Source organism: Eubalaena glacialis, chromosome 3 (assembly GCF_028564815.1).
Source record: "Eubalaena glacialis isolate mEubGla1 chromosome 3, mEubGla1.1.hap2.+ XY, whole genome shotgun sequence".
NCBI classification, from domain to species: domain Eukaryota; kingdom Metazoa; phylum Chordata; class Mammalia; order Artiodactyla; family Balaenidae; genus Eubalaena; species Eubalaena glacialis.
The window spans coordinates 183,344,936-183,368,829 of record NC_083718.1 but is presented as its reverse complement, the minus strand read 5'-3'; the positions used below and the strand labels follow the sequence as shown (position 1 = coordinate 183,368,829).

Here is a 23,894-nt window from a genome sequence, read left to right as displayed (position 1 = left end):
AGATTGAGTTGAACTGACTTGGTCTGTTTCTGTGAATTTCAGAGAGGATTTATTGACCGCTCAGAAGGAAATCCTGTCTCAGCAGGAGATCATCATGAGGTTAAGGAAGAACCTCACTGAAGCCCATAGCCGAATGTCAGATTTGAGAGGTTTGTACAGTTGCCCATGTCACTTGATTTCCTGACCCACTTCAAGAAAGGAAAGAAACGTGTCTGAAGGGTTGGAAAGCTGGGCATTAAAAATCCCACTCAACCTGATTTCCTGGGCTGTCACAGTACTTTTAGCTCAGGGTCAGCAAGAGCTGTATCCTGGGTGTTGAACTGATTCCATTTGATATGGGGCTACAGGGAACATTCTCAGATGGCTCTGGACCTCTGTGTGGAAACGCAACTTTCTCTTTCGGAGATAATCTCTGATGACCACAGAGGATTTGTCTCTGGGGGCAAAGGCTTGGGGGTCAATCGTGGGCACCCCTGGGCAGGCCAGCCGGCACAAGTCCTAGCACCCAACAGTTTAGGGACCTCAAGTAAGGTGTCCACCGGGCCTCTCCTTCCTCTGATGCAAAAACACCTGCAGCACGTCTGCCTCCCGGGGTTGATTTGGACGTCAGAGACCACTAGAGTAGGGGCGAAATAGCTCCGAGGTCTGCTCTCTTCTGGACGGACACAAGTCTGGCTGAATATTCCTACTTGACCCTTCTTCTCCCCAAACTTTTATTTTTGCCTCTCTTCGTCTTGCTTCTTAGAGCTGTCTTCTTTTCCCATCCCTAGCTTCCATCCAGCCAAAGGGTAGGAGTCGGGGGGTATAACTAGGTTTGGGGAGGTGGAGGGAGGGTGAGGAACACTCCTCTTGTCCCCATCTTAAATCCTGTGCACCCCAGACCTTCAGTGGTGTTTGCTCCCTGTGTCTGGACCAGCTGATGCCCCCAAGGCTTTTATGGCAGGATTTCTCAAAGAGTGATTTTTCCATACTAAGTTATGAGAACACATGGGAGAGAGGCTACAGTGTCCAGTTCTAGAATGGGGAGGCGCTGGACCCAGTTCTGGGTCTGCTGTTTATTAGTTGGGTGACTTTAGGCAAGTCCCTTGACCTCTGTGAACCTCAGTTTCTGCACCTGTGACATGGGGGTGTTACTAGGAACTGCCTTGCAGGGTTGCTTTGAAGATTCAAGGCAATGTAGGTGTCTTTTTTCTGGCCCTGCGCCATGTGGGATCTTAGTTCCCCGACCGGGGATCAGACCCTCGCCCCCTGCACTGGAGGCGCGGAGTCTTAACGGCTGGACCGCCAGGGAAGTCCCAGTGTAGGTGTCTTACTTTGGGTTTTCCCACAAGCAGACCCCCAAGACCAGAATTCCACTGTAGGTGGTTTATTTGAGAGATGATCCCAGGGAAAACAGCAGTGGCAGTGAAGTAAGACAGGAGGGGGAAGAAAGCAGATAATGGCTGTGCTGTCAGTCAGCAGGCACCGAGGTTACTACTGCAGTGTGGTCGCAGGGGTGGGAGGGAGCTGGGCTGTATACCCCAGCCTGTCTCCACCGATCCGTGGTTGGAGGCTGTTGCCTCTGGCAGACCCATGAGCAGAGCAGTCTCCAGAGGCCTTAGAACGCCATAGGCAAACATGCAGAGCAGACAGCCAAAGGTGCCCTAGAATGCCACAGGCGCACAGGTCCTGACAGCTGGAGCCGGGCAGGCGCCTCACGGGCTGCCTCATGGCGCCAGCACTCACTGAAAGGTAATGCCGGTGGGCTATTTTGCTGTTTTTTGGGGGAAGACGCACGCAGACCTCCTGGCCGTTACTGAAGCCCCCTGAGCATTCCTGGAGGGTGGACCGCCTCGTGGTTCTTAGAGGCCTGGCAGAGCTGCTGTGGCCCTCGCAGAGACCCGGGGCGGAAGACCCCCTCACCAGCTTCCACGTCACTCCCAGGGGAGCTTAACGAGAAGCAGAAGGTGGAACTGGAGCGGAACATGGCGCTGGTCCAGCAACAAAGCAGCGAGCTGAGTGTGCTCAAGGACAAGATGGCACAGATGACCAGCCTGGTGGAGAAGAAGGACAAGGAGCTAGAGGTCCTCAAGCAGGCACTCAGGTGGGTGGGAAGGTCTGCATGGCGGGTGTGGGGATCCCAGGCACACCCAAGTGCCCAGGGAGCCTAGCACAGAGAGGCAGGGCAGGGGGGGTGGTGCTCAGTCAATGCTGGTTGAAGAGTTGAATGAATGAGTAGATGAATGAATGACATACATTTCATTGCTTTACAACCTCATCATTTAAAACAAAGCTTTGCTCAGTTCTGTGCATCTAGACACTCCTGCCCAATATTCCAGATGAGTCTCAGCTTAAATGCCACTTCCTCCAGGAAGCCCTCCATCATTCGCCCTCACCAAACATAGCCAAGGGCTCCTGCTCTGCCTGGGCTCCGTCAGCTCCTGCATGCCACTTGAGCGAACCCTTCTCACACAGCCAGGCTGCTCCCACCTGCTGATTGTCTGCCTTCCCCATGAGAACCCCTGTGTAGACTCTATTGACTCCCCAGCATTCACACGGTGCCTGGCATATAAAGGAACGTAGTAAATATTGACTGTACAAAGGTATAGACTGGAGGTGTCAGAGGTCAGCTTAAACTAAGTATATTGTTGTTGTCCCAAGGATTCGTCTCAAAAATACATGTGAGTTTGCATTTTCATCTATAGTGTATCCATATTTTGACATAAGATTAATGTTTTTCCCAAGAAAGTTTGCGTAGAATTGATATCTCATGTATACCCTGTAGCTTCATGTGCTCCATGGTTCATGGCCAAGGCAGATTCACATAGTGGTTAAAAGAACAGGCTCCAGACACAGGCTGCATGGATTCGAGGCCAGGCACCTTCACCTACAAGCTCCATGACCACAGGCAAATTGCTGTATGTCTCTCTCCTTGTCTGTAAAACGGGGCAAGCAGAGTCCCCACCTCATGGGACTTCTATGAGAAATAGAAGGGTTGACACATAATAAGTGTTAGAAACAGCAGACACACAGTAAGTACCCCCCATGAATGTCACAGCAGGTGTCCCACAGACCCAATGCAGGAAGCAAGGATGGGTAGGGGCCTGCCTCTCTGGTCACTATAGCCTTAAGTCCCCCGAAGCTCAGTTCTCTAGAAATCTTCGGGCAGTGGACTTGAAGGCTCAAAGATTTTGGTTCCGTGTAAAAATGGAGTCCCTTTTCCAATTCTGCTCGTGGGTACAAAGGTAATTCACGGTTCCCGGAATTCATGCTGCCAGCCACTCTGCTGCCCAGTGTCTCATCTTCTCTGCCCTAGGGCCTCCCAAGAGAAACACAGACTCCAGCTGCACAAGGAGAAGGAACAGAAGCCCAGGAACACAACCCAGATGTGTGACATCTCGGTGCAGATAGAACCAATCCACACCGATATTTTCTTGAGCAGCCAGGAGGTGAGTGCCTGCCCTGTCCCTGGGCAGCTAGAAAGACAAGCTGAGAAAGAGCCCAGTGGTGGCTTTCTTTGCTTTTTTTTTTTTTTTTTTTAAACAAGGTGATGTGAGGTTCCAGTTTGAATGAGAAGGCACAGCTGGGGAAGGGCGGTCCAGGCAGGGTAATGGCCACTGCAAAGGCCCTGAGGCAGAAATATGTTTCAGGAGGAATATATGTGGGAAGGAGGGCAGTTTGGGATCTGGGAGAACTTTTATTTTTATTATTATTTTTTTATTTTTGGCTGTGTTGGGTTTTCGCTGCTGCGCGCGGGCTCTCTCTAGTTGCGGCGAATGGGGGCTACTCTTCGTTGTGGTGCACAGGCTTCTCCTTGCGGTGGCTTCTCCTGTTGCGGAGCATGGGCTCTAGGCGCACGGGTTTCAGTAGTTGTGGCGCGCAGGCTTCCTCGGCATGTGGGATCTTCCCGGACCAGGGATCAAACCTGTGTCCCCTGCATTGGCAGGCGGATTCTTAACCACTGCGCCACCAGGGAAGCCCCTTTCTTTGCTTTTGTAAACATCTTCATTTTAAGTTCCAAAAATATTACTTGCTTATGTGAAATGTATGTTATCAACAGCTTGGTATGTGTGCCATCAGACCTTTTCCTCACAGAAACCACCACATGCTCATACAGTCAGGATTGAGCAGTGGTTGAAGGTCAGGCTTGGATTCAATTCCAATCTTGACTCCTCCACTCAGAAACCCTGTGACCTCAAGGATGCACCTGAGTACCAATTCCCTCATCTGGGAAGTGGGAGTAATACCAGTCACCGCCCCCCCCCCATGGGGTTGTTGAGAAATGAATTTATACACACAAACACGCACAAACTTACATATACATATATTTATTTAATAGGCTTTTTTTCAAAACATGGTATCAAGCCGCATATATTCTGCGACTATTTTTTTCTCACATAAGACTATTTAATGGGCATATCGTCAAGTAAGCATGTAAAGATCTACCTCATTCTTTTAAACGGCAGCAATGAATTCCATCACGTCCTTTTATCCAACCAGTCCCGTATTGATGGACATTTGTTTCTACTTCCACACGTTGCTGTAGTTAATATCCTTGTAAGTATGTAGAACAAATTCCTAGATGTGATTCCGAGATGTCCAGAGGACAGCCTAAATTGTGCTTGGTATGGCCAAACTGCCTTCCCAAAGAGCCATGCCATTTACGCTCCGTGGCTGACTCTTGGCAACCTCTGCCCAGAGGCCTTTGCATGCCTGGAAGTCCCAGCCGTGCAGCACACAGGGATCATGTCTTTGAGCGAGAACAGCCTTCACCACACGGTCCTGAATGGCGGCGCTCACATCTGTCCCCGTGGCAGGGGCTGTGATGCTCCCCATTGTCTGTGGGCGGCTGACTGTGGGTATGGCGCTTCCTCGAGGCCCCGGGTTTCCTGGAGTCCGGGGATCTCCTTTCACCCTTTGCTTTATGAAACTAGAGAGCAGAGCGTTTCAGTAATGGGCTTTGGACTTTCACTTGGAGACAGGGCCAAATGTGTCAGCTTGCCTTCCTGCTTTCTCAAAGATGCCTTTCCCCTGCCAAACAGCAGTGAGCCAGGGCCGCCCGCAGCATGAAGGAAAGGGCTCGGCGGCCCAGCCCTCCGGCCCTGGCAACGATCACCATCCAGAGAACTTTAGCAGAGGTGTCTCCTCGTTACTAGGGCCACCTGGCGATGGGGCTGCAGCGGGTTCCGCAGCTGTGAGCTCCATGGGGCCGGAAGCAGGTCTCACTCCTGTCGGAATCCAAGCTCTTCGTGCAGGACCCGGCCCATGTTCATTCACATGTTCAACAACTATTGAGCACCTGCTGTATGCCAGGTCCTGTGCTGGGCTCAGGGGAGGATGCTCAGGGTCCCTGCCCACACCAGACCCCCTGCGACTCTGCACGTGTTTGCTGGAAAGGACTGTTGACCAGACGCCTGTGATTTTTAGTTTTATGATGAGGCGGGGTTAGTTGAGGAGGATGGGGGAGGGAGGCTGCAAGATAAAAGTAAAAAAGGATTTTTTCTTTCTCAGAACGGCTTTCCACACTCAGGCTACTTCCTGCTTTCTAAACCAGAGTGGGTCAGAGGGCTTAAGCATTGTATGAGAAAGAATCTCCATCTTCTCTAAATAAACAAATTCCCAGAAGACCCATGAGTAAGGGTCACATCGGGCTCCGGCAAGCTCTGCAGGCAGAGGAAGGGCTGTCACCAAGCCCGGCTGCTGCGGCTGCCCCACCCCCAAGGCCGGTCACCCCTGCCCACCTCCTCCTCTCCACCCTCCAGCATGTGCTCACACACACACACACACACACACACACACGACATTCCTGGTGTTTACTCCCAAGGCAAACATACACCCTCAAAGAGAGGGAGGCCAGTGTAGAAAGAGCCTGGGAAGTAAGCCGGCTGTAGCCAGGGTTGGGCTCCATCGAGGTCCTACTAAGTGCAGCCGGGGGTAGAGTCCCCCCTTCTCTCAGGGACTGAGCCCTGGTCCCAGCAGGGACACTGGAGCAGACCCCTTCTGGCTCCGTATTTATTGAGCCCCTACTATGCCCAGGCATAAGGCTGGGCCCCGGGAATAGCACAGTCTACAACGGAGACAAACTCTGCTCTCACAGAGCCCACATTCTGGGAAAGGAGAGACACAGGCAATAAACAAGTTAACGTCGAACAAAATGTCCAGCGGGAGTGAACGCTCCGAGGAAAGATACAGCAGGATTCGGGGCAGAGTAGCGTGTGGGAGGGGGCTCTTTAGGACAGGGTGATGGGGGGGTGTGGGGAGGCCTCTCCAGGAGGAGACCAGGAGCAGAGCCTGAATGAAATGAAGGAATGAGTGGTGGGGACATGGGGTGAGAAGTGGCCCCAGGAGGACCTCAGACGGCCCTGCTGGGCTCCCCGAGGGAGGCCATGAGCCTTGTGCCCATCGTGGCCAGCATGGGGCCTGGCACATGTCACATGCGCCTTCAATAAGCATTTGATGAATCAAGGAAGGAAGAGCAAATAAATGTCCCTCTCCCTCTTCTCTGCTTTGTTTTTCTGGTAGCATTTATCACGTTCTGGAATTTTAACATGTCTTTCTGCTTGTTTGATGTGTCTGCCCCATAGAAATGAGCCCCCAGCATCAGAGCTTTCTGCCTGGTTCCCCGATCTCTCCCTAGTGCCTCAAACGGTGTCTGGTGAGCGCTATCTCTCTGAACCAAAATTGTTATAAAATTGTTATAAAACAAACAAATTGTCAGTTTCTTCCCTTTCTCGCCATTTTGCCTGGGACCTTCCCTAGCCACAGTATTTACATCTGAAAACCATTCCCAACACCCCATCCCATTTCCAGTTTTTTTCTTTAATATCGATCACTGTCCGCCATATATGTTCCATGATTATCTTATTTATTGTCTGTCTGCTCACACTAGGATGCAGAATCTATGATAACAGGGATTTTGCCAGTTTTAGTCACTGCTAAGTCCCCAGAGCCTAGAACAAGGCATGGCACATAGACGTGCTCAATAAATCTTTGTGGTATGAATGAATGAGTGAATGAATGAATCACTTACCCTAGGGAAGCATTGTTTAATTTGGAGTGTATGACAGGGCTTCAGGGGGTCCCTGAAGCTCCAGAAGTTGTCTGCAAATTTTTGTATGTGAATTTTTCTGGAGGAAGAAACCTGCATTCTTCCTATTTTCAAAGGGGAGAATATGTGCATGACCCTTAAGAGATGAAGAAGACCTTTCCTTGTCTGTGCCCTTCGTAAACCCAACTCTAGCTTCATGGCTAGTGACTATCATACTGGATGGTGCAGATATAGAATATTTCCATAGTTGCAGAAAGTTCTGTTGGACCACACTGTTCCAGAGGGTCCAGAAGTCTCAGAGGAGTGTTTTCCTTTCTCCAGGCCAGCCAGGAGTCCGCCCATCAAATTCCCCCTAGCAAATATTAAACCACCATCCTTGTTACCAGCTAAGAAGAAAGTATCACATGTTCTTACCTTAAAAATGCCCCTCCAGGGACTTCCCTGGTGGTCCACTGGTTAAGACTCTGCGCTTCCGCTGCAGGGGGCGCGGTTTCGATCCCCGGTCGGGGAACTAAGATCCCGCATGCCGCACGGTGCGGGCAACAACAAAAAATGCCCCTCCAGGAGTGAATTTGATGTGATTGTTCAGAGATGAGACCAGAATGACAACAAGTGGAAACCCAAGCTTAGAAGAATATTAGAAGAAAAAAAGAAATAAAACATGGGGAGGGAACATAGAGGGGATCTCTTATTTATAGTGATGCTAAGCAGGTAGGAAAGTTGGAAATCTTCCTAGATGTGACTTTGTATTTGAAATGAAATTTTTAAATTCCTTCTCTGCTGAAGCCCCTTAATGATATTTTCCAAGGTACTACGTAAGTGACAGGGTTTCTGCTAATCCATGATTTGTTCATGTTTCTTCAAATACAAGAGAGGGAGATTCTGATCCCTAATAAAGCTGCTGTCTCCACCATTCTGGCCACAGGAGCAGTCCTTCAGTGATCTAGGGGCCAAGTGCAAAGGGTCCCGACATGAGGAAGTCATTCAGCGTCAGAAAAAGGCCTTATCTGAGCTTCGTGTGCGAATTAAAGAACTTGAGAAGGCCAGCTCGTCAAGTAAGTTTCCTCCTTCCTAGTCATCCCCTCTGTGCTGAGAGCCGTGGGCCCCAGACTTGAGGGTTCACTTTGGGGACTGACCAATTTGCCAGGACCACCATCTTCTCTCCCCATCATTTCATAACTAAAAGGACATAGTTATAAAAAAAAAGATGGGCAGGGAAAAAAAAAAAAAAAAAAGATGGGCAGACATGATCTCAGAGTCAATAGTAGGCCTTGATATTAAATAAACAGGATTTCATGAAAAACTCACAACCTTGTCCTTCTTTTTCTTATTTCATTGTGGCCCAGTGGAAACTTTTTCATAGACTGATGCTGTGCAAAGACCAACCTTGGGGAACTTCCCAGGATAAATACCCTGTTTAGAGGGAATAGGGCTTTCAAGAAACCAAGCTTGCTGCTGGGTAGAGCACTGGGCTAGGACACAGAAGCCTGGGTTCAAGTCCATCCTCATACCTGTGGCCGAAGGTTCACCCTCAGTGCCTCAGCCCTGTGAGGCTGCAGCCTCATATTAGCTGTGTGGCCTTGGACAAGTCATTTCACCTCTCTGGGCCTTGATTCCTCACCTGCCAAGGGAGGATGGTGAGGATTAGTACTGGCCTGTGGTAAGTGTCCAGTAAATAGCAGCTGTGATTTTTACATGCTGTAACTTCTTCCTGAGCCTTTCTTTTGAGTGTAAATTATTTCTTTTATAGATCATAAGGGCCACATGGATGGATCATTTCTAGACTTAAAGACCCTCGGGATGGAAAAAAATGTTCAGAAAATATTGGATGTAAAACCTGACTTGCCAACTTTTTCAAGAGTAGAGATCCGAGCGGTAACCAAAGAAAATTTGTCTCTGCACTGGCTGACACGTGGAGAGGGTGGGCATGAGGACAAACACTAGCCGTGTGCCCTGGCACCACTGTATACATCATTGGTTCGAGGCCAGGTCCTCCCTGATGGGCTAGCACCTGTACGGACTGGTCAGTGCCTGGCCGTACCAGCGGTCCAATGTTTGAATAGAAAGGCGGCTTCCCATCATGTACAGCATGATATAGCATTGCACTGATGTTGGCCAGGTCAATCTCTGGGCCCTCCTTTTCACATCACATGTTATATTCTGCAGAAAATATTCAACAAGCTAATGTACAACATTCTGTCATGAGCTTGCCTAACATTTGCTTTTTGCTATAAACTGAAAAACATGAACACATAAAGGGCAGCGGAAGGGAGCCATGATGATTAAGAAGACACAAGTTCTAGAATCAGAGACCTGTGTCCTAATCCCAGCTCTGCAAGCTCTGTGACCTTGGGCAGGCTCCTAACCTTTCTGGGACTTCATTTCCCAGCTGTAAAATGATGATGGAAAAATTAAAGGGGATAATTATGTAAAGTGCTTATCCCAGTGCCTAGCTCATAGCGAACACTTTAATAGATGATAGTTATTATTATTAAACAGTATTTAAATAGTATTATCCAAGAAAACCTTCCTTTCTTAGGGAGCATAGTTCCATCTGCCAGGATTTTCAGAAGTAATTTGATTGTTAGGTTGAAGGTGCCCTGTATCCTAAATGGATGTTTGATCGGGTGTTTGATTGACACATGACAATGGACAGCTCAGGTCAGCATTAATCACAGGATCTGCTGGGTGTGGCTTGCTGCGGCAGCTGGTCTAAACCAGCTTTTGGAAAAAATAATAAAGTCATCCTATCCGTATCAGCACTCTCTCCTACAATTTTTCTAGACATTTGCTCACATGTCTAGAGATGTGACTTCAGAAACGTGTTGGTTTTCCTGATAAAATCGAACCTTCCTTCTCTGAGGTTGGGAGTAGAGGGACCATCTCCAGGTGGGGAGCTCAGCTGGATCTCATATCCTGATGATCCTGCTTCCAAGATTTACCTTCTCCCTGGCAACAACCCCTCATCCCACCACTGACACCAACCCCTCATCCCACCACTGACACCACAGAGCAGGAAACCTCCCAACTCTCAATCCTCCAAGGCTGGCAGTAGTTAAAAGAAGAGAAGGAGCAGGAGGAAGAATAGCTGACATCTGTTAACCGCTTACTGTGTGCCAGGCATTGAGCTCAGCCGGCTACATGCCTTATCTCATTTAACCATCGTAGCAGCCTTGTGTTATAGTTACTATTATTGTCCCCATTTAACAGATAAGAAAAATTAAGGCTTCAGGAGGTCAAGTACCTCATCCAAGGTCACAGAATAATGATTGAAGAAGCCAGGGGTGTGTCCCTGGTGGTCTGTCTGCTAGCCTGCAGAGACCGGGAGGGGACTGTGTGATTGGATCCTGTAGCCCAGGCTCTGCCTTAGTGACCCTCCCTCAGGAAAAGAGGGGGAATCTGGAGAGGTACAGAGGATGCAGCTCAGGGGAGCTGAAGACACTGAGCAGCATCTCAGGTTCTTTTTGCAGCAGATCTGCCCGGTTTATTGTCATCTTCAGATACCCTCTTTTATTCTCATCTCCATAGATATATAGACAAATATGTCCACTCTTATCTATCACAGTCACTTTGGGGGCCTTTATATTTTTGTAGTTGTTTTTTTTTAATCTCAGAGGTTTTCAGGGTAGTGCCAACAAATGCTAGGGCTAAGAGATGCTCATGGCAAGCATTAAAAGCCAATTTATTTTTTAAGGAGGCTTATTATGGTTATTTGTAGTCCTTCAGATCAGGTCCCCTATTCAGCCTGGTGGCCTTTCCATGCAGTCAGTTGGGCTTCCAGCAGCCAGCTGGCTGGTTGGGGTCTTAGGGAGATGCAGCTGCAAACACTATCTGCATTGTCTCTGGAAAGGGTCTGAAGTGATGCCCACCCACCAGGTTCCAGAGCTAGGAGAAGGTTTGGCCAAATTTTGTGAGGGTATGGTTTCTGCTGCATAGAAATGAGATTCCTTTAATAAAGAGGAGGGAGGCTATTTTCTACTTAACCTTCATTCGTTCATTCAACAAACATGCCCACTATGCACCACTCGGTGCCAGGTGCCATGCTGGGCGCAAGGAGGGGGGTAGTGAGCAAAAGCAACATGGTCCCCATTTTTCTGGAGCTTGTCTTCTCAACATCAGCGGTACCGATTTTTTGAGCCAGGTAACTCTTTGTTTGGGAGACTGCCCTGTGTATCGTGGGGTGTTTAGCAGCATCCTTTTCCTCTACCCACTAGATGCCAGCAGCAATTATGACAACCACAAATGTGTCCAGGCATTGCTAAATGTCCTGGCGGGGGTAGGGTGGACAGAGTCACCCGCGGTTGAGAACCGCTGGCCTAAAGGGAAGACAGACGAGACGGTGGCCGAAGAATGGCACAAGTGATGCGTCATTTCAAAGGCAGTCGTGCTCTGAAGGGGTAGGAACACAGTCATAAAGAAAGCAGTTCACAGAGTCAGACTGGATTCAAAACCAACTCTCTTGGCATGGACATATATACACACACACGCTACCAAAGGTAAAATGGATAGCTAGTGGGAAGCAGCCGCATCGCACAGGGAGAGCAGCTCGTTGCTGTGTGTCTACCTAGAGGGGTGGGATAGGGAGGGTGGGAGGGAGACGCAAGAGGCAGGGGATATGGGGATATATGGATACGTATAGCTGATTCACTTTGTTATACAGCAGAAACTAACACACCATTGTAAAGCAATTATACTCCAATAAAGACGTTAAAAAAAAAATCAACTCTCTCGAATTATTCTTTAGTAACTTTCCAGTTCTGCCATTATTCTTTGGGTTATTCTTCTGGATGTAGAAAATCATAATGGAATGCCAAGAGAGTTTTTTTTCTTTTTTTTTATTTCAGCCTCAAAATGGCCTTTCCAGCCCAGGGTCCATCACGGCCACTGAGAAGTTAGGGGAAGCGGATGTGGCTGAGGCTTTAGATCTTAGTGAAAAGCTGGTAGGTACACCCAGCATCAGTCCCCTCCTGTCCAAACCTGCGTGCCCTGCAGATAGTTTAAACATGAACCCCACATACATATTTAGTTGTTACAGTAGCTCCACGAGACCCATCTACTATCCCAGCATGGGCTGGAAATTGCATAGCCAAATTCCTTGGAAGACTGGGTAGTAAGAAGGAATGTTTATGTCTGTTGTCATTCCCCCTCCCCCCCACCCCAGTTCTCAAAAAGGCATAGTGTAAATGGATGCGGGGAAAATGAAAGTCGTACTAAAAGCCCCAAATGCACTCATTTGGAAAGCATGGGTTTCTTCTCTGCAATTGCAGAAAATGAATGAAACAGAATTAGACGTTTGCCTCCTCAAAGTGGCCACCAGCGGTCTTGGGCCAGGCCTCTTACCTGCGAAACGCTTTCTCGTAGTACATGGATATGAGCAAAACCCTCGGGAGTCTGATGAACATCAAAGATATGTCAGGTCACGTGTCCATGAAACACCTCTCCCCAAAAGAGCGGGAGAGAGTCAACCAGCTTCGACAAAGAGACCTCGACCTGGTGTTTGATAAGATCACCCTACTCAAGAACCAGCTGGAGAGAAAAGAAGAGCTTTTGAGAGGATACGAAAAAGACATTGAACAGCTCAGGTATGGCCCGTGTCCCCGGCAAAAGGCCCAGGCCTCCATTCTCCAAGCTAAACCTCGAGGCAGCTGCAGACCCGTAGGGACCAGGACAAGAGGACAGAGGCCTGGGTGGGGAGGGGAGAGGCGGGATGGTGACTCAGGGCCTGATGGACCCAAGTCTCTGGGCAAGAAAGCAGCAGTTAAAGTGCCCTACTCTCTCTTAAGGAATAAGGTGCACCTTTTATGAATGTGTCTGATGTTTCACCATGTGTGTGCTTTTCATGATTCCATCCTATTTTCAGTGGTATCCGTTCCCCCACCCTCTCTGGGAAGTTGGGAGGGGCTGCTAGCATAACCTCTGCCACCTTCATGCTACACTTCCACAGCCAATGGGTTATTTATTCTGCCCTCTATCCCCCAAATCTTCATCCTTCTCCCCCACTTGTAATGAAACCGCTAAGTTAGGCGTACACGGAAGTGTTCTGAGAATCTCCCAGGTCGGGAGCGTTGGTGGTGAGCGAGAAAGATGAGGGCAAAAGAGACTTTGTCTCTCCTGTGCACTCAGGCAGAGCAAAGTGTCGGTTCAGATGTACCAGTCACAGGTGGCAAAGCTGGAGGACGACATCTACAAAGAGGCCGAAGAAAAGGCGCTGCTGAAGGAGGCCCTGGAACGCACGGAGCGGCGGCTGCTCCCCCACGAGAAGAGGGTCAACAGGGCGATCAGGCAGCAGAAGGTGAGAGGTCCCTGCCCGGAGCAGAGCCTCTGAGGCTGCCCCTCAGCTCCCTTTAGAAACAGCCAACTGAGGTCCCAGTGGGATCCAGGCGGCACAGAATGCATTCACTGATGCAAAGGAAGGTGGCAGAACAGCTTTAGCATCAGGCAGACCTAGGTTTAGACTCTTGCTCTACCATTTACTGTGTGACTTCAGGCAGTTTTCTTTTTTTGTTTTTGTTTTTTGTTTAACATCTTTATTGGAGTATAATTGCTTTACAGTGTTGTGTTAGTTTCTGCTGTACAACAAAGTGAATCAGCTATATGCATACGTATATCCCCATATCCCTCCCTCTTGCGTCTCCCTCCCAACCTCCTTATCCCACCCCTCTAAGTGGTCGCAAAGCACCGAGCTGATCTCCCTGTGCTATGCAGCTGCTTCCCACTAGCTATCTATTTTACATTTGGTAGTGTATATATGTCCATGCCACTCTCTCACTTCGTCCCAGCTTACCCTTCCCCCTCCCCGTGTCCTCAGGTCCATTCTCTACATCTGTGTCTTTATTCCTGGCCTGCCCCTAGGTTCATCAGAACCATTTTTTTTTTTTTAGATTCCATACATATGTGTTAGCTTAACCTCTGTGAGACTCATAGTCTAGCTTGTCTCTATTTTTTTAAACTTTCTTTTTTTAATTTAATTTTTATTTTATATTGGAGTATAGTTGATTTACAGTGTTGTGTTAGTTTCAGGTGTACAGCAAAGTGATTCAGTTATACATATACATATATCTATTCTTTTTCAGATTCTTTTCCCATATAAGTTATTACAGAATATTGAGTAGAGTTCCCTGTGCTATACAGCAGGCTCTCTGGCTTAGAGCCCCAGAAATGAAAAGTGGCTGTCCTGCTCTGAGGGAGCCTGGACGCGGTGTTTCCAGTGCTCACTGCTCTGAATTAAACATCACAGGCCTTAGTCTGCGTGTGTCATGGGGCTGCCTCAGGCAGAGGACAGTTTCCTTTCACACCAAGCAATGCCAGGGAGAGCTGGGCCAGTGACAGAGTTGTGACTTTCCCTTTGATGTGCCCTCTGGAGAGCTCACCCCTCCCCGAAGTGGCCCCCCACCCCCCCGCCCCCAGGGCTTGGCAGGCTAGGTCCCAAAGCAGAGACACCAGACCACAGAATGGGACAGCAAAGGGCCCAAAAAAATCCATTGTCATGTACTGAAAACCTGAGGATTTACATAATCAGGCTTCACATGCATTATTCATGGGCTGCCTCATTCATACACAATGCAGGGGACGTGCCAGCCTGTTTGGCGCTAGACATCCTTCAGCTGAGAAGGGTCTGAAATGGCCAAGTTGAACCTGTGTCAGGGTCCCCAGAAGAGCTACAGCTAGTAGCTTTCAAATTCGTGGAATTCACAATTGGGGGAAAGATATATATGAACTACAGCCACGATCATGGCATCGCCGATGGTGTCATGTACTGAGCACTTACTGAGGGGCAGGCACCTGCTCCACACCGCAAATGCTTCATCTCTCCCATCAACCCGCAAGGGATGCTGGCAAGTGTCGGCCCCTTAGAGAGAGGGGAAAGCTGAGTTGACAGAGGGTACCGTTCCCTGGCTACTCAGCGGCAGAAACAGGATTCCCTCCCCACCTGCTGCCCTCCCCAGCCCATGTTCACTTTTCCACACCCCTTCCTTCTGTGTCTCCCTTACCAGGGTGGCCCCCTTGTATAGCTCTCACCGTTGCTCCTGGGGTTTTCACTCCAGGACTCAGGTTTGCATTTCAGGCTTGTTATTAATATGTCGTCAGAAATCCCTGTTTATCAGGAAGAAAACAATAATAAATTTTAAAGTTTTGCTGGATTCTAAAGGGCACTTGTATACATCTGTCTTGGCATCAGTTCCTTCCAGGGAGTATATCTTCGTTGTTTTTAAGCAGAAATTAACAGAAAATAGAATTCCTCTTTTCTAAGTTTTACACTTAGTATTTTCACAAGGAGCCTTAGTTTTTTTAGTCTCCTGTATAAAACTTTGAAACTCTTCACCCGTTCATAGAGGTGGCAGGGTTGAAGCACTGAGATGAAATTACACATCTTAAGCTTCAGAATTGCCCCCCCCCAAAAAAAATGTAGTTTGTAGTTTTAATGTTTGACCATCTCTTCACCAAGCAGAACTTTCAAGAATCAAAAGTCATACTTCCACGCTAATACCTTTGGCTGTGAAAATGAGACTTGGTATAAAATGCTGGGCATTCACAGATAACTGGGTCTGTGGCTCTGTCCATGTGGCAGAGGGACGGGAACCGTGGCCCAGGCCGTGCTCACTCTAAGCCACATCCCACATCACTGGAGAAGCCGGCAGTGTCTCTCAGAGTTCAGAGGCCAGATTTGGAGTCAAACAAATAGAGGTCAAGCCCCACCGCTGCCCCGAATGACCCTGAGTAAGTGGCTTGACCTCTGTATCGCAGGTTCAACAAAAGCAACCAAAACTGTCAACAAGAGGCCTACTCCGTGGGGCAGCGGGAGGGTTAAATGGCAAAATGCCTGCAGTGCCTGGCACATCGCAAGCCCGGTTTCTAAGGGGGAAGAATAGGCAGCTCATGGATGGGTGGGGATTCCTCTATTTCTTTCAGGGAGCTTCCTGCCAGCTGACGACTTCCCCGGTCCTCCCAAAGCCGGCAGCTCGTATGGGACGCGCTCTTCTCTTTGGTGAATACGACTAGGGCCACGGCCAAGAAAGGACCCAGATACCTTTTGTGAATGGGCTAAGGCTGGGATTTTCAATAGGAAATTTTTAAATGCACAGAAGTTGCCACTTGAGAAGCACGCAAGCCCTTTCTTAGGGCTTGAAGTGTAAGAAAGGCTGAAGGGCACCGGCTGCTTCTGGCAGGAGAAGCCGCTCAGCTCTCCTGCCAATCAAATCTCCAGCCAATCAAGTCCTGGCTAGGGGGCGTGACCACCGCTTTGCCTTGTGGTCTCAGCCAGGAAAACCCCCTAACCTTCCCTCTGCTTAATTAGCTCAGATCCCTCTTCTTTAAGATGAGAATAAAAATGGCACCTAGCTCGTAGCCTTCCATTCAATGGGAGCTTGTATACAAAACCCTTAGCACATAGGACCCCAAAGCATACATGCTCTCCTACCATCGTCATTATCCTCACTATTCTATTTAACTCACTATCTTGCAAGATTTCCTTGGGCCCAGGTATTCGCAAGATTCTGGTTTCCTCCGTGCCACTTGTGTGTTTTTGACCAGTAAGTAGAAATTGGTAGATGTTGTGTAGGAGGAGCGTGGGATGGGAGGGGCTTGGGGTGGTACTCTTCCGCCCACAATGATGAAGTAGAACCATGTGGCCAGGCCTATGCAGCATACGGGTAGAAGAAGGCTGAAGAAAAAGACCCTCACCCACCCCCTTCTTCTGCCCACCAATCCCAGTGAATCCCAGCGTCTCCTAGAAACCTCAGAGGTGTGTCCCCGAATGGAACAGGTGGGGATGCATTAAACGCTGTCGTGCTCACCTGATATTTTCACTCAGGAACGTTTAGAGGATCTCGTACAGAGAAATGCCAAAGAATCAGCACCTTGCAACTGCTCCTTCAAAGAGAAAGAGAGGCAGGTATGGAGAGGTTTTCTGATCTTGCAGCCAGACACAAAGTAGGTACCTTATTTTCAAAGGGTTAGAGCTTATGGAGTGTAAATGCCAGCGTGGGTGGCCCAACAGACACCCACACACCTCCAGTTCCTTCCCCTCCCCCACCCCAATCCCTGCCCCCGTCCCTTCTCCTGAACAAACGACCTAAGGGACCCAGTATCTGGAGGTGAGAGAAGGCAGAAGGGCGGTGCAACCATCCTAAGTGCTAAATGATTTGGGGACATAGAGACAAAATCATAAGAAAAGAAGAAGGGGGGAGTGGGGCATCCCAGGAACCCCTGCCCTAAGAAGGAAGTATGTGGGTGAAAGAAGGGGGGAAAGTGATACAAAATGGAGCCAGAAATAAGGATGAAAGTGCCTATTATAACGATCCCTTCACCTGCCAAAGGGGAGCCCCATTTGATGGTGGGCTTTCTGGCAGCCCATGGGAAATGGAAAACCCAGTGTGGTCCAGAGTTCACAGCATCCGTGAGATATGACGGATGTGATGCTCAGAAGTGTTCACAGAACAAAGACAATACTGGATTTTCCCCCAGAGAGGACATTGTGTGATATAATGGACAGCACCCCTGAGAACGGCAACGCGGTGTTGGCTGGGCCACATCTGTGCACAGCTCTTGAGACAGACTGATGTCATCACATCCCAGTGAGTTCAGTAAAGTTCAGGAAAAGCAGGTGCACAGGGGCCAGGCTCTGCCCTTCAGTGCCCAGCTGCCCACTGATTGAACTTAATCCAGGAAGGAATTTTGCAGCAATGTTCAAACTGGGGTTCCCTGGAGGCTTTGGGTGCCATGGAAGGGTGTGACTCTCAAAGCACACACACCTTTCTCCCACCAGAGAAGCTCTCCATTATCTTATACCCCAAGTTCCTCATGGGAGTTTGCTTGGATAAACGGTTCTGCAAAAAAAAAAGGAGGGGGGGCGGGATGGGGTGGGAGAGAAGAAGGCTGTTGGTTTAAAACTAACCCCTGCTTTATAATATCTGGGAATTTGGATAGTGACTGTCTCAACTGAGTTTGTGATAAATACTGAGTGGCTGCAGGCTCGAGGCCTTCTCCACGGAAAATGCCTGGAGGGCACCTGTCAGTTCAATACGGGCCCCTCAGCCTTCACGGACAGTCCTCTGAGGGTAGAGTTAGCATTCTTCTGGGAGAATGGAAGAGTCTCGTAAGCACCTATGCCCTGTCCCAAAAGACAGCCTTATTTCCTCCATGAGTTTTGTGACTACCCAGTAGGGTTGCCAGATTTAGGGGAAAACAAACAAACAAAAAACACGATGCCCAGTTAAATTTTAATTTCAGATAAACAACAAAAGCTATTCAGTATAAATGTCCTAAATATTACACGGGGCATGTTCACACTAAAAAATTTGTTGGCTTCATTCTGAAATTCAGATTTAACTGGGCATCCTGTATTTTATCCGGCAACGCCTCCAACATTTACTGAGCACCAACTAGACACCAAGAAGGGAGGTTCTGAAGCAGGTGTCGCAAGAGGGCAGCCCACAGACATATTCCATTTGGCTCATGGGATTTTTTTTAAAGTTACATTTCAAAATAAGGCAGTTCCCTGGAATACTCTGGATTTCCAGCTTCTCTGGGAAACTCGGAAGATCTGGCGACCCTAGGCCCACAGACCCACAAGCCACCATCACAAGCCTCCATCTTCCAGGCCCCTTAGAAAGGCGCTGGGCTCGTCTGTTTGCTGCTGTCCACCACCACCCCAGCTCACTTCACCCACTTCTTTTACTTTCCTGGCCCCTGTAGGAATCAGGTTGGCGACCCCGGTGGATGCTCAGGGCTCTCGGAGAAAGTCTCCTTCCTGACACCACTGCACATTCACCTGCGGAGTGTCAGTCTGCAAGGGAGACCCCAGTTCCCTCTCACTTTTGTGTCTCCAGTGCTTAAGGGATGCTCTTTCTTTGATGAGCTTTCCCTGAGGTGCGGGGTCTTGAGCGGATCAGTGTCAGCAATAGTCATCAAACCCCAGGGGAGTGGCAAGCTCCAGATTTTCAGTGATGCTGGCTTCCCAACAGGCCCCTGTAGTCCCTGCCAGGGAGGTTAGCCACTGGGGCTTTCAACATTTCCACTGGGTGGAAACCCACTGGACATCTACAGCCTCTTCCACTGATCTAGGAGGCTCTGCTTCCAGCTAAAGCAGATCTGTCCTCCAAGAAGAATACAGTATCCTTCATAGCCTTCTTGGTTGACCACCTCCTTCTCTGCTGGAATCTGGAACAGAGATTCCCTAAGAGGTTCAGCAGGACAGTGTAGCATTGCCCAAAAGCCACACCCCCTTCTGCAGACCTCCATCCTCACCTCCTCACCTAGGAAGGCTCAACATTCCATCCAAATGGGTAGCATCTGAAAGTAGAGAAAAATCCATTTTTCTCTGATGCAAAAGGCAAAGAAGAACATAAGCTAAATTTTGTCAATATTCTTTCTGTGTTAAAGAGACAAGTGTTTGTAGAGATGGTGAAGAACTCAAAGATGCAGAACTCAAATTTCCAGGTGAGCCAGAAGAGAGAAGAGAGAAAACCATAGAACGTCAGCAGGAAGCCCAGTTGACAGTTATCCCACATCTATTATGTATTGAGCATTTGGCATGTGCCAGGCACAGAGCCAAACACTCGACGTGCAGTATCTCGTTTAAGCTTCACAACAACCCTGTGGGGTGGGTGTTGTTATTATACCCAATTTACAGATGAGGTGTCTGAGGCTCAGAGACTTTATTTGTCCAGAGCCACACAGCTCAGTAGGAGAGCTGGGAATCAGTGCAGATCTGACACCCAGGTGAGTGCTAGCTTTTCCTCCTTTAGGTTATAAACCTCCAGGTAATAAACCTGATACATTTCCAGTGGCATTTCTCTTAAATTTCAAGGAAGCATCCTCTAGAATTCTCTTAAAAGTTGAGAATTAAGACTATGAAATCTTGAACATGTTGAAACATTGCCATTGACAAATCAGCCCTGGAACTGGAATTAAGCCAATCCATGTTCCCACTTTGCAGACAGTAGAGGCGAGCTCTCAGGAAGCTTGAAAGCCAAACACATTTTGGTTGAATATGAGAGAGGAGACATTCAAGTTTGATAAAAGGCCACAGTCATGCTGAGGCAACCAAATTATCATGGGAAGAAACGAAGATATTCTAGGTGAGGGATATATTTGGAAAATAGAAGCTTCTCAACCAGCATCCTTGTGCTAAGACCAGAAGGTGGTTACTACCCAGAGCAGGATGTTAAGAGGATAGAGAGCATCCTGAGGGCCCCACTTGATCTGAGACGTTTGCCACCCTGCAAAGTGGAAACGACTGGAAGTTTGTTACTTATTCATTCACATATATGATTGAGCTGGGAGGAGGCAGAAACTGCCCTACATCTAGGTTTTGTCTGAGGACCACCTGGGGATGTAAAATGGCGGAGGAGATATTGGGATGGGTCCCGGATGTTGTGGGAACACTGTGCTTCTCTGAGATGTGAGACCCCCTGGAACTTCACGCTGCCTCTGGCTTTAACAGAAGCGGGGCAGATGGTGCTTCGGCTAAGAGCAAAGAGCCAGCTTCCTATTCTCCCTGCCCTCCAGCCTGAGCTTAGAAGTTTGGTGTCTAGGATCTCCTCGGTACAGAAAGGTTTCCTCCAGTTTCCTTGCCAAGTGCAGCTTGGGCGACTCCTTCTTCAAGAGTGGGCCTGGAGTCCTTCGGGGGATGGAGTCACCAGGACCACCTTGAAAAGGATGGGACGTGTAAAATCTGCTCTGTCTCGCCCACTCATAAGAGAGTCTCCATCTCTAACAAGCTTCAGAACTAACACCTCCTACCTTTTTAAGACCCTCTGGTTTTTTGTTTTCTGTCCTCCAAATGCCATTCATCGATTTTATTTTTTTTTTCCATTGCAGCTAACAGTCTTCTATAATTGTTTGTCAGTCATATGCTAAAGGGGAAAATCTTCTAGTTGATAAATATTTATTGAATACCTAGTCTAGGCCACATATTGTGGTAGGAACCGGGGATAGAAGAATGAACAAGACGATACGATTCCAGCCCTCATTCATTCCACGAATATTTGTTGAGAGCCTACGATATGGCGGGTACTGTCCAGGTGTTAAGGTTAAATCCCGTTCTCAGTGGGAGCCATATCACCCCTGCGAGGCCAAAACTCTACTTTTTTAATGTATAAAGCGCAGACGTACACACAGCGCTCTCTGTGATATTCAAATTTTATGGAGGTGAGAGCAATTAGGAAAAAATGCCTAAGAAGGCTCCTTAGGGGAAGAACGATAATGAAAAAAAGGGTGAGAAACACTGGGTTAGATCAGTGAAGAAACACACAAAACTCCCTGTCTTTCTGGGTTTTATTCTGGGATAAATAAATAAATATAATGATTAAATAACTACTTTTTGAGGACAAAGGCCAGTGCACTGAGCTCAGGAGCATATTTCACAGGGACCTCCCTCTCCCCACTCCCAGGTCAAGGGCCAAGGGAGGCCTCCCTGAAGGGGGGATGTTTAAAACCAAGACCTGAGGTGGTGTGGGAATGAACTGGGGTCTTTCTAGAACCGATGCTTGCAGATGCCCAAAGCAGCCACTCCGGTATGCCCTGAGTTAATTTCCAGTTAATTTCCAAATTTCCAATCTGGATGTTGCTCTTTAAATGAGGGGCTTCTACCCCTGCCTTGTCCTTCTAAGGACGGGGCATGTGGTTCTAAACACTCAGGCTGAATGCGTGTCGCTGCCTGTGGTCACGGGTTCAAGACGGACCCTGCCAGGTTCCCCCAACCCTCGGGCCCACACTTGCATTTTCACGTTTCCCATTCCCCATCTCTTCCTTTTCCCAGTTCAGCCATCCCGTCTGCCTTTTGCTGCCCCTGACCCCCCACTCAAAAAAGTGGACCAAAGCTTGCTCTGTGGTGCTTCCCACCCCAAGCTCGTGGCAGACCTGGGGCTCAGGGGAGCCTGGGACGAAGGAATCTTTATTTTTTAACAAACACCCAGACTCCAACTCCGATAGCCAGCCCCACACCGGGTCAGGGCACTGGCATCTGGGAACCACCCAGGGCCAGCAATTTTATTGAAAATCAAATTAAAAAGGATACAAAGGAAAAGTGGTTTAGAGGCAAAAGATTTTCAACATTTCCTGTCTGTTTTCCTTTTATCTGGGCATTCCCGCCAAGATTTACTTTGTGGGCTAGTGTAGAGATGTTAGCCTTTCTTACCCTGAAATGATTTTTTTTTTCCTTGAAATGATTTTGAATGCAGTCTCAAAACACATTCAAGGCTCCTGTCAGCCACTGGCACAGGTCTGGCACAGGAGGTGATTTTTAAACCTGTCTTAAAGAGAAAAGAGCTACAGAGATGGTCCTAACAGCCCCTCCCATTGAAATCCACCCAGAACCTCCTCTCAACCCCTGAGAAAGACAGGACATTCTGGTCCCTATTTGACAGATGAGGAAACCGAGGGTCACGCAGTCAGTGGCAGAGCTGAAACCACCTGACTGAAACCAGCTGAAACCAGCTGACTACCCACCAGCCCTCTTCCCCCAGGGGCATGTGTTGGAGTCAAAAACTTGCAGGAAGGCAGTGTGAAACCTGCTGGAAAGAAACTTGTAAGGCACAGTGGCATCTACAGTACATACAGAACTGTGTGAGCGAGAGATTCTTGGGTTGCAATTAATGGAAACCTATTCAGAAAGAGGGAGGGGGCTTTTATAAGGATAAAGGGTGAGTGCCTCATATAAAAACTGAGAGCTGAAAGAGAGCCTGGCCTCAAAATAGAACTGGTAAGCCATCAGATCTCAGGCATCATCTCTTTTACACACACAAGCATGGGCACACACACACACACAGGCCGTATCTCCTCTCTGTGTCTCTGCATGGCTCCCCTGATCTCTGCTCTCTCCAGTCACGTGACAGGAAGGAATGACCTCACGGTCCCCCAGTTCAAAGGACCAGCCCAGGGAGCAAGTAGCATCTTAGAGCCCATAACCCCAAATCCTGGGAGTGACCATCTTAAAAGCCCAGCCCGTGCCAAGTGCCCGATCAGCTATGACCAGGGACAGAGTCACACACATGGCTGCCTGGAGCCAGGAGTAGTGCTCAGAAAAGGGTTAGACAGACCCCCTCGAGTATCCTGCATTTTCTCCTCCTAACACATCAGAGACATTAAGGCATTCAGTTCAGTAACAGCTTTTCAAGAGAAAGTCCATCCCAATGAATGTGCCTATAATCAGAAACTCCTGGTTCAAAAAAAGATGCAAATGGAAGAAGAAAACGTTATCTGTGTATCCGGAAGAGTGTACACCAAAATGTGAATAAGGTTACCTGTGGGTAGTGTGATAATGGTGGATCATTATACCTTCGTTTTGCTCACATCTATGTGTATATATAAATATTTTTTACAACAAATATTTTATTTTGAGTAAAAAAAAAAAATGCCATTTGAGAAATATTTGGGGATCTCCCTACAATTATAGAGTTTGGGCATTTGTTGCTCTTGCTTGTTGAAGGTTGGAGCCAGAAAATGCACCCCAAAGATGGACCAAGAAAGGGAGATGCTGAAGAGAGAAGTGTCCAGCAAATCCAGCCAGAGCCTTCTGCTTTCTAAACCTGGTGGAAGGAACTAGAAACGTCGTCCAGCTGGGCCTCGCGTGATCCTCCGTGAGTCAGGGTAACTCTTCTGCCTCAAACTACTAAGATGCTTTTTTAGGACTTTAAAGGTTGCTACCCGAGTGTGTTGCTTCCTAGACTGGTATTTTGCACAATACTGTATTTTGGAGTGTGTGAGGAGAGGGGTTCTTTTCACAGATATTACGAATGTAAACATACTCAGGCATATGAAGAATAAGTTTGAAATTCAGACTCCTAGGCCCGGTAGATACAATTATGTGTTTGGGTAGTGACAAACCCACATGTCACACCTCCAAGGAGCTCCGAGAAACCCGCAG

At 48.4% G+C, this 23,894-nt stretch overlaps 1 protein-coding gene across 1 annotated transcript in view; it reads left to right on the top strand.

Annotated features, from left to right (window-relative positions):
* FHAD1 (forkhead associated phosphopeptide binding domain 1) overlaps positions 1-23,573 on the top strand; it is a 146,212-nt gene extending 122,639 nt beyond the window's left edge. Inside the window, exons 23-33 of the mRNA XM_061184091.1 lie at positions 43-149; positions 1,924-2,083; positions 3,296-3,428; positions 7,953-8,082; positions 8,778-8,902; positions 11,872-11,967; positions 12,389-12,609; positions 13,151-13,319; positions 16,839-16,919; positions 19,409-19,465; positions 23,457-23,573. Coding sequence (XP_061040074.1) covers positions 43-149; positions 1,924-2,083; positions 3,296-3,428; positions 7,953-8,082; positions 8,778-8,902; positions 11,872-11,967; positions 12,389-12,609; positions 13,151-13,319; positions 16,839-16,919; positions 19,409-19,465; positions 23,457-23,573 — 1,396 coding nt within the window. The remainder of the gene's footprint in view (positions 1-42; positions 150-1,923; positions 2,084-3,295; positions 3,429-7,952; positions 8,083-8,777; positions 8,903-11,871; positions 11,968-12,388; positions 12,610-13,150; positions 13,320-16,838; positions 16,920-19,408; positions 19,466-23,456) is intronic.
* Positions 23,574-23,894: the final 321 nt, after the last annotated feature.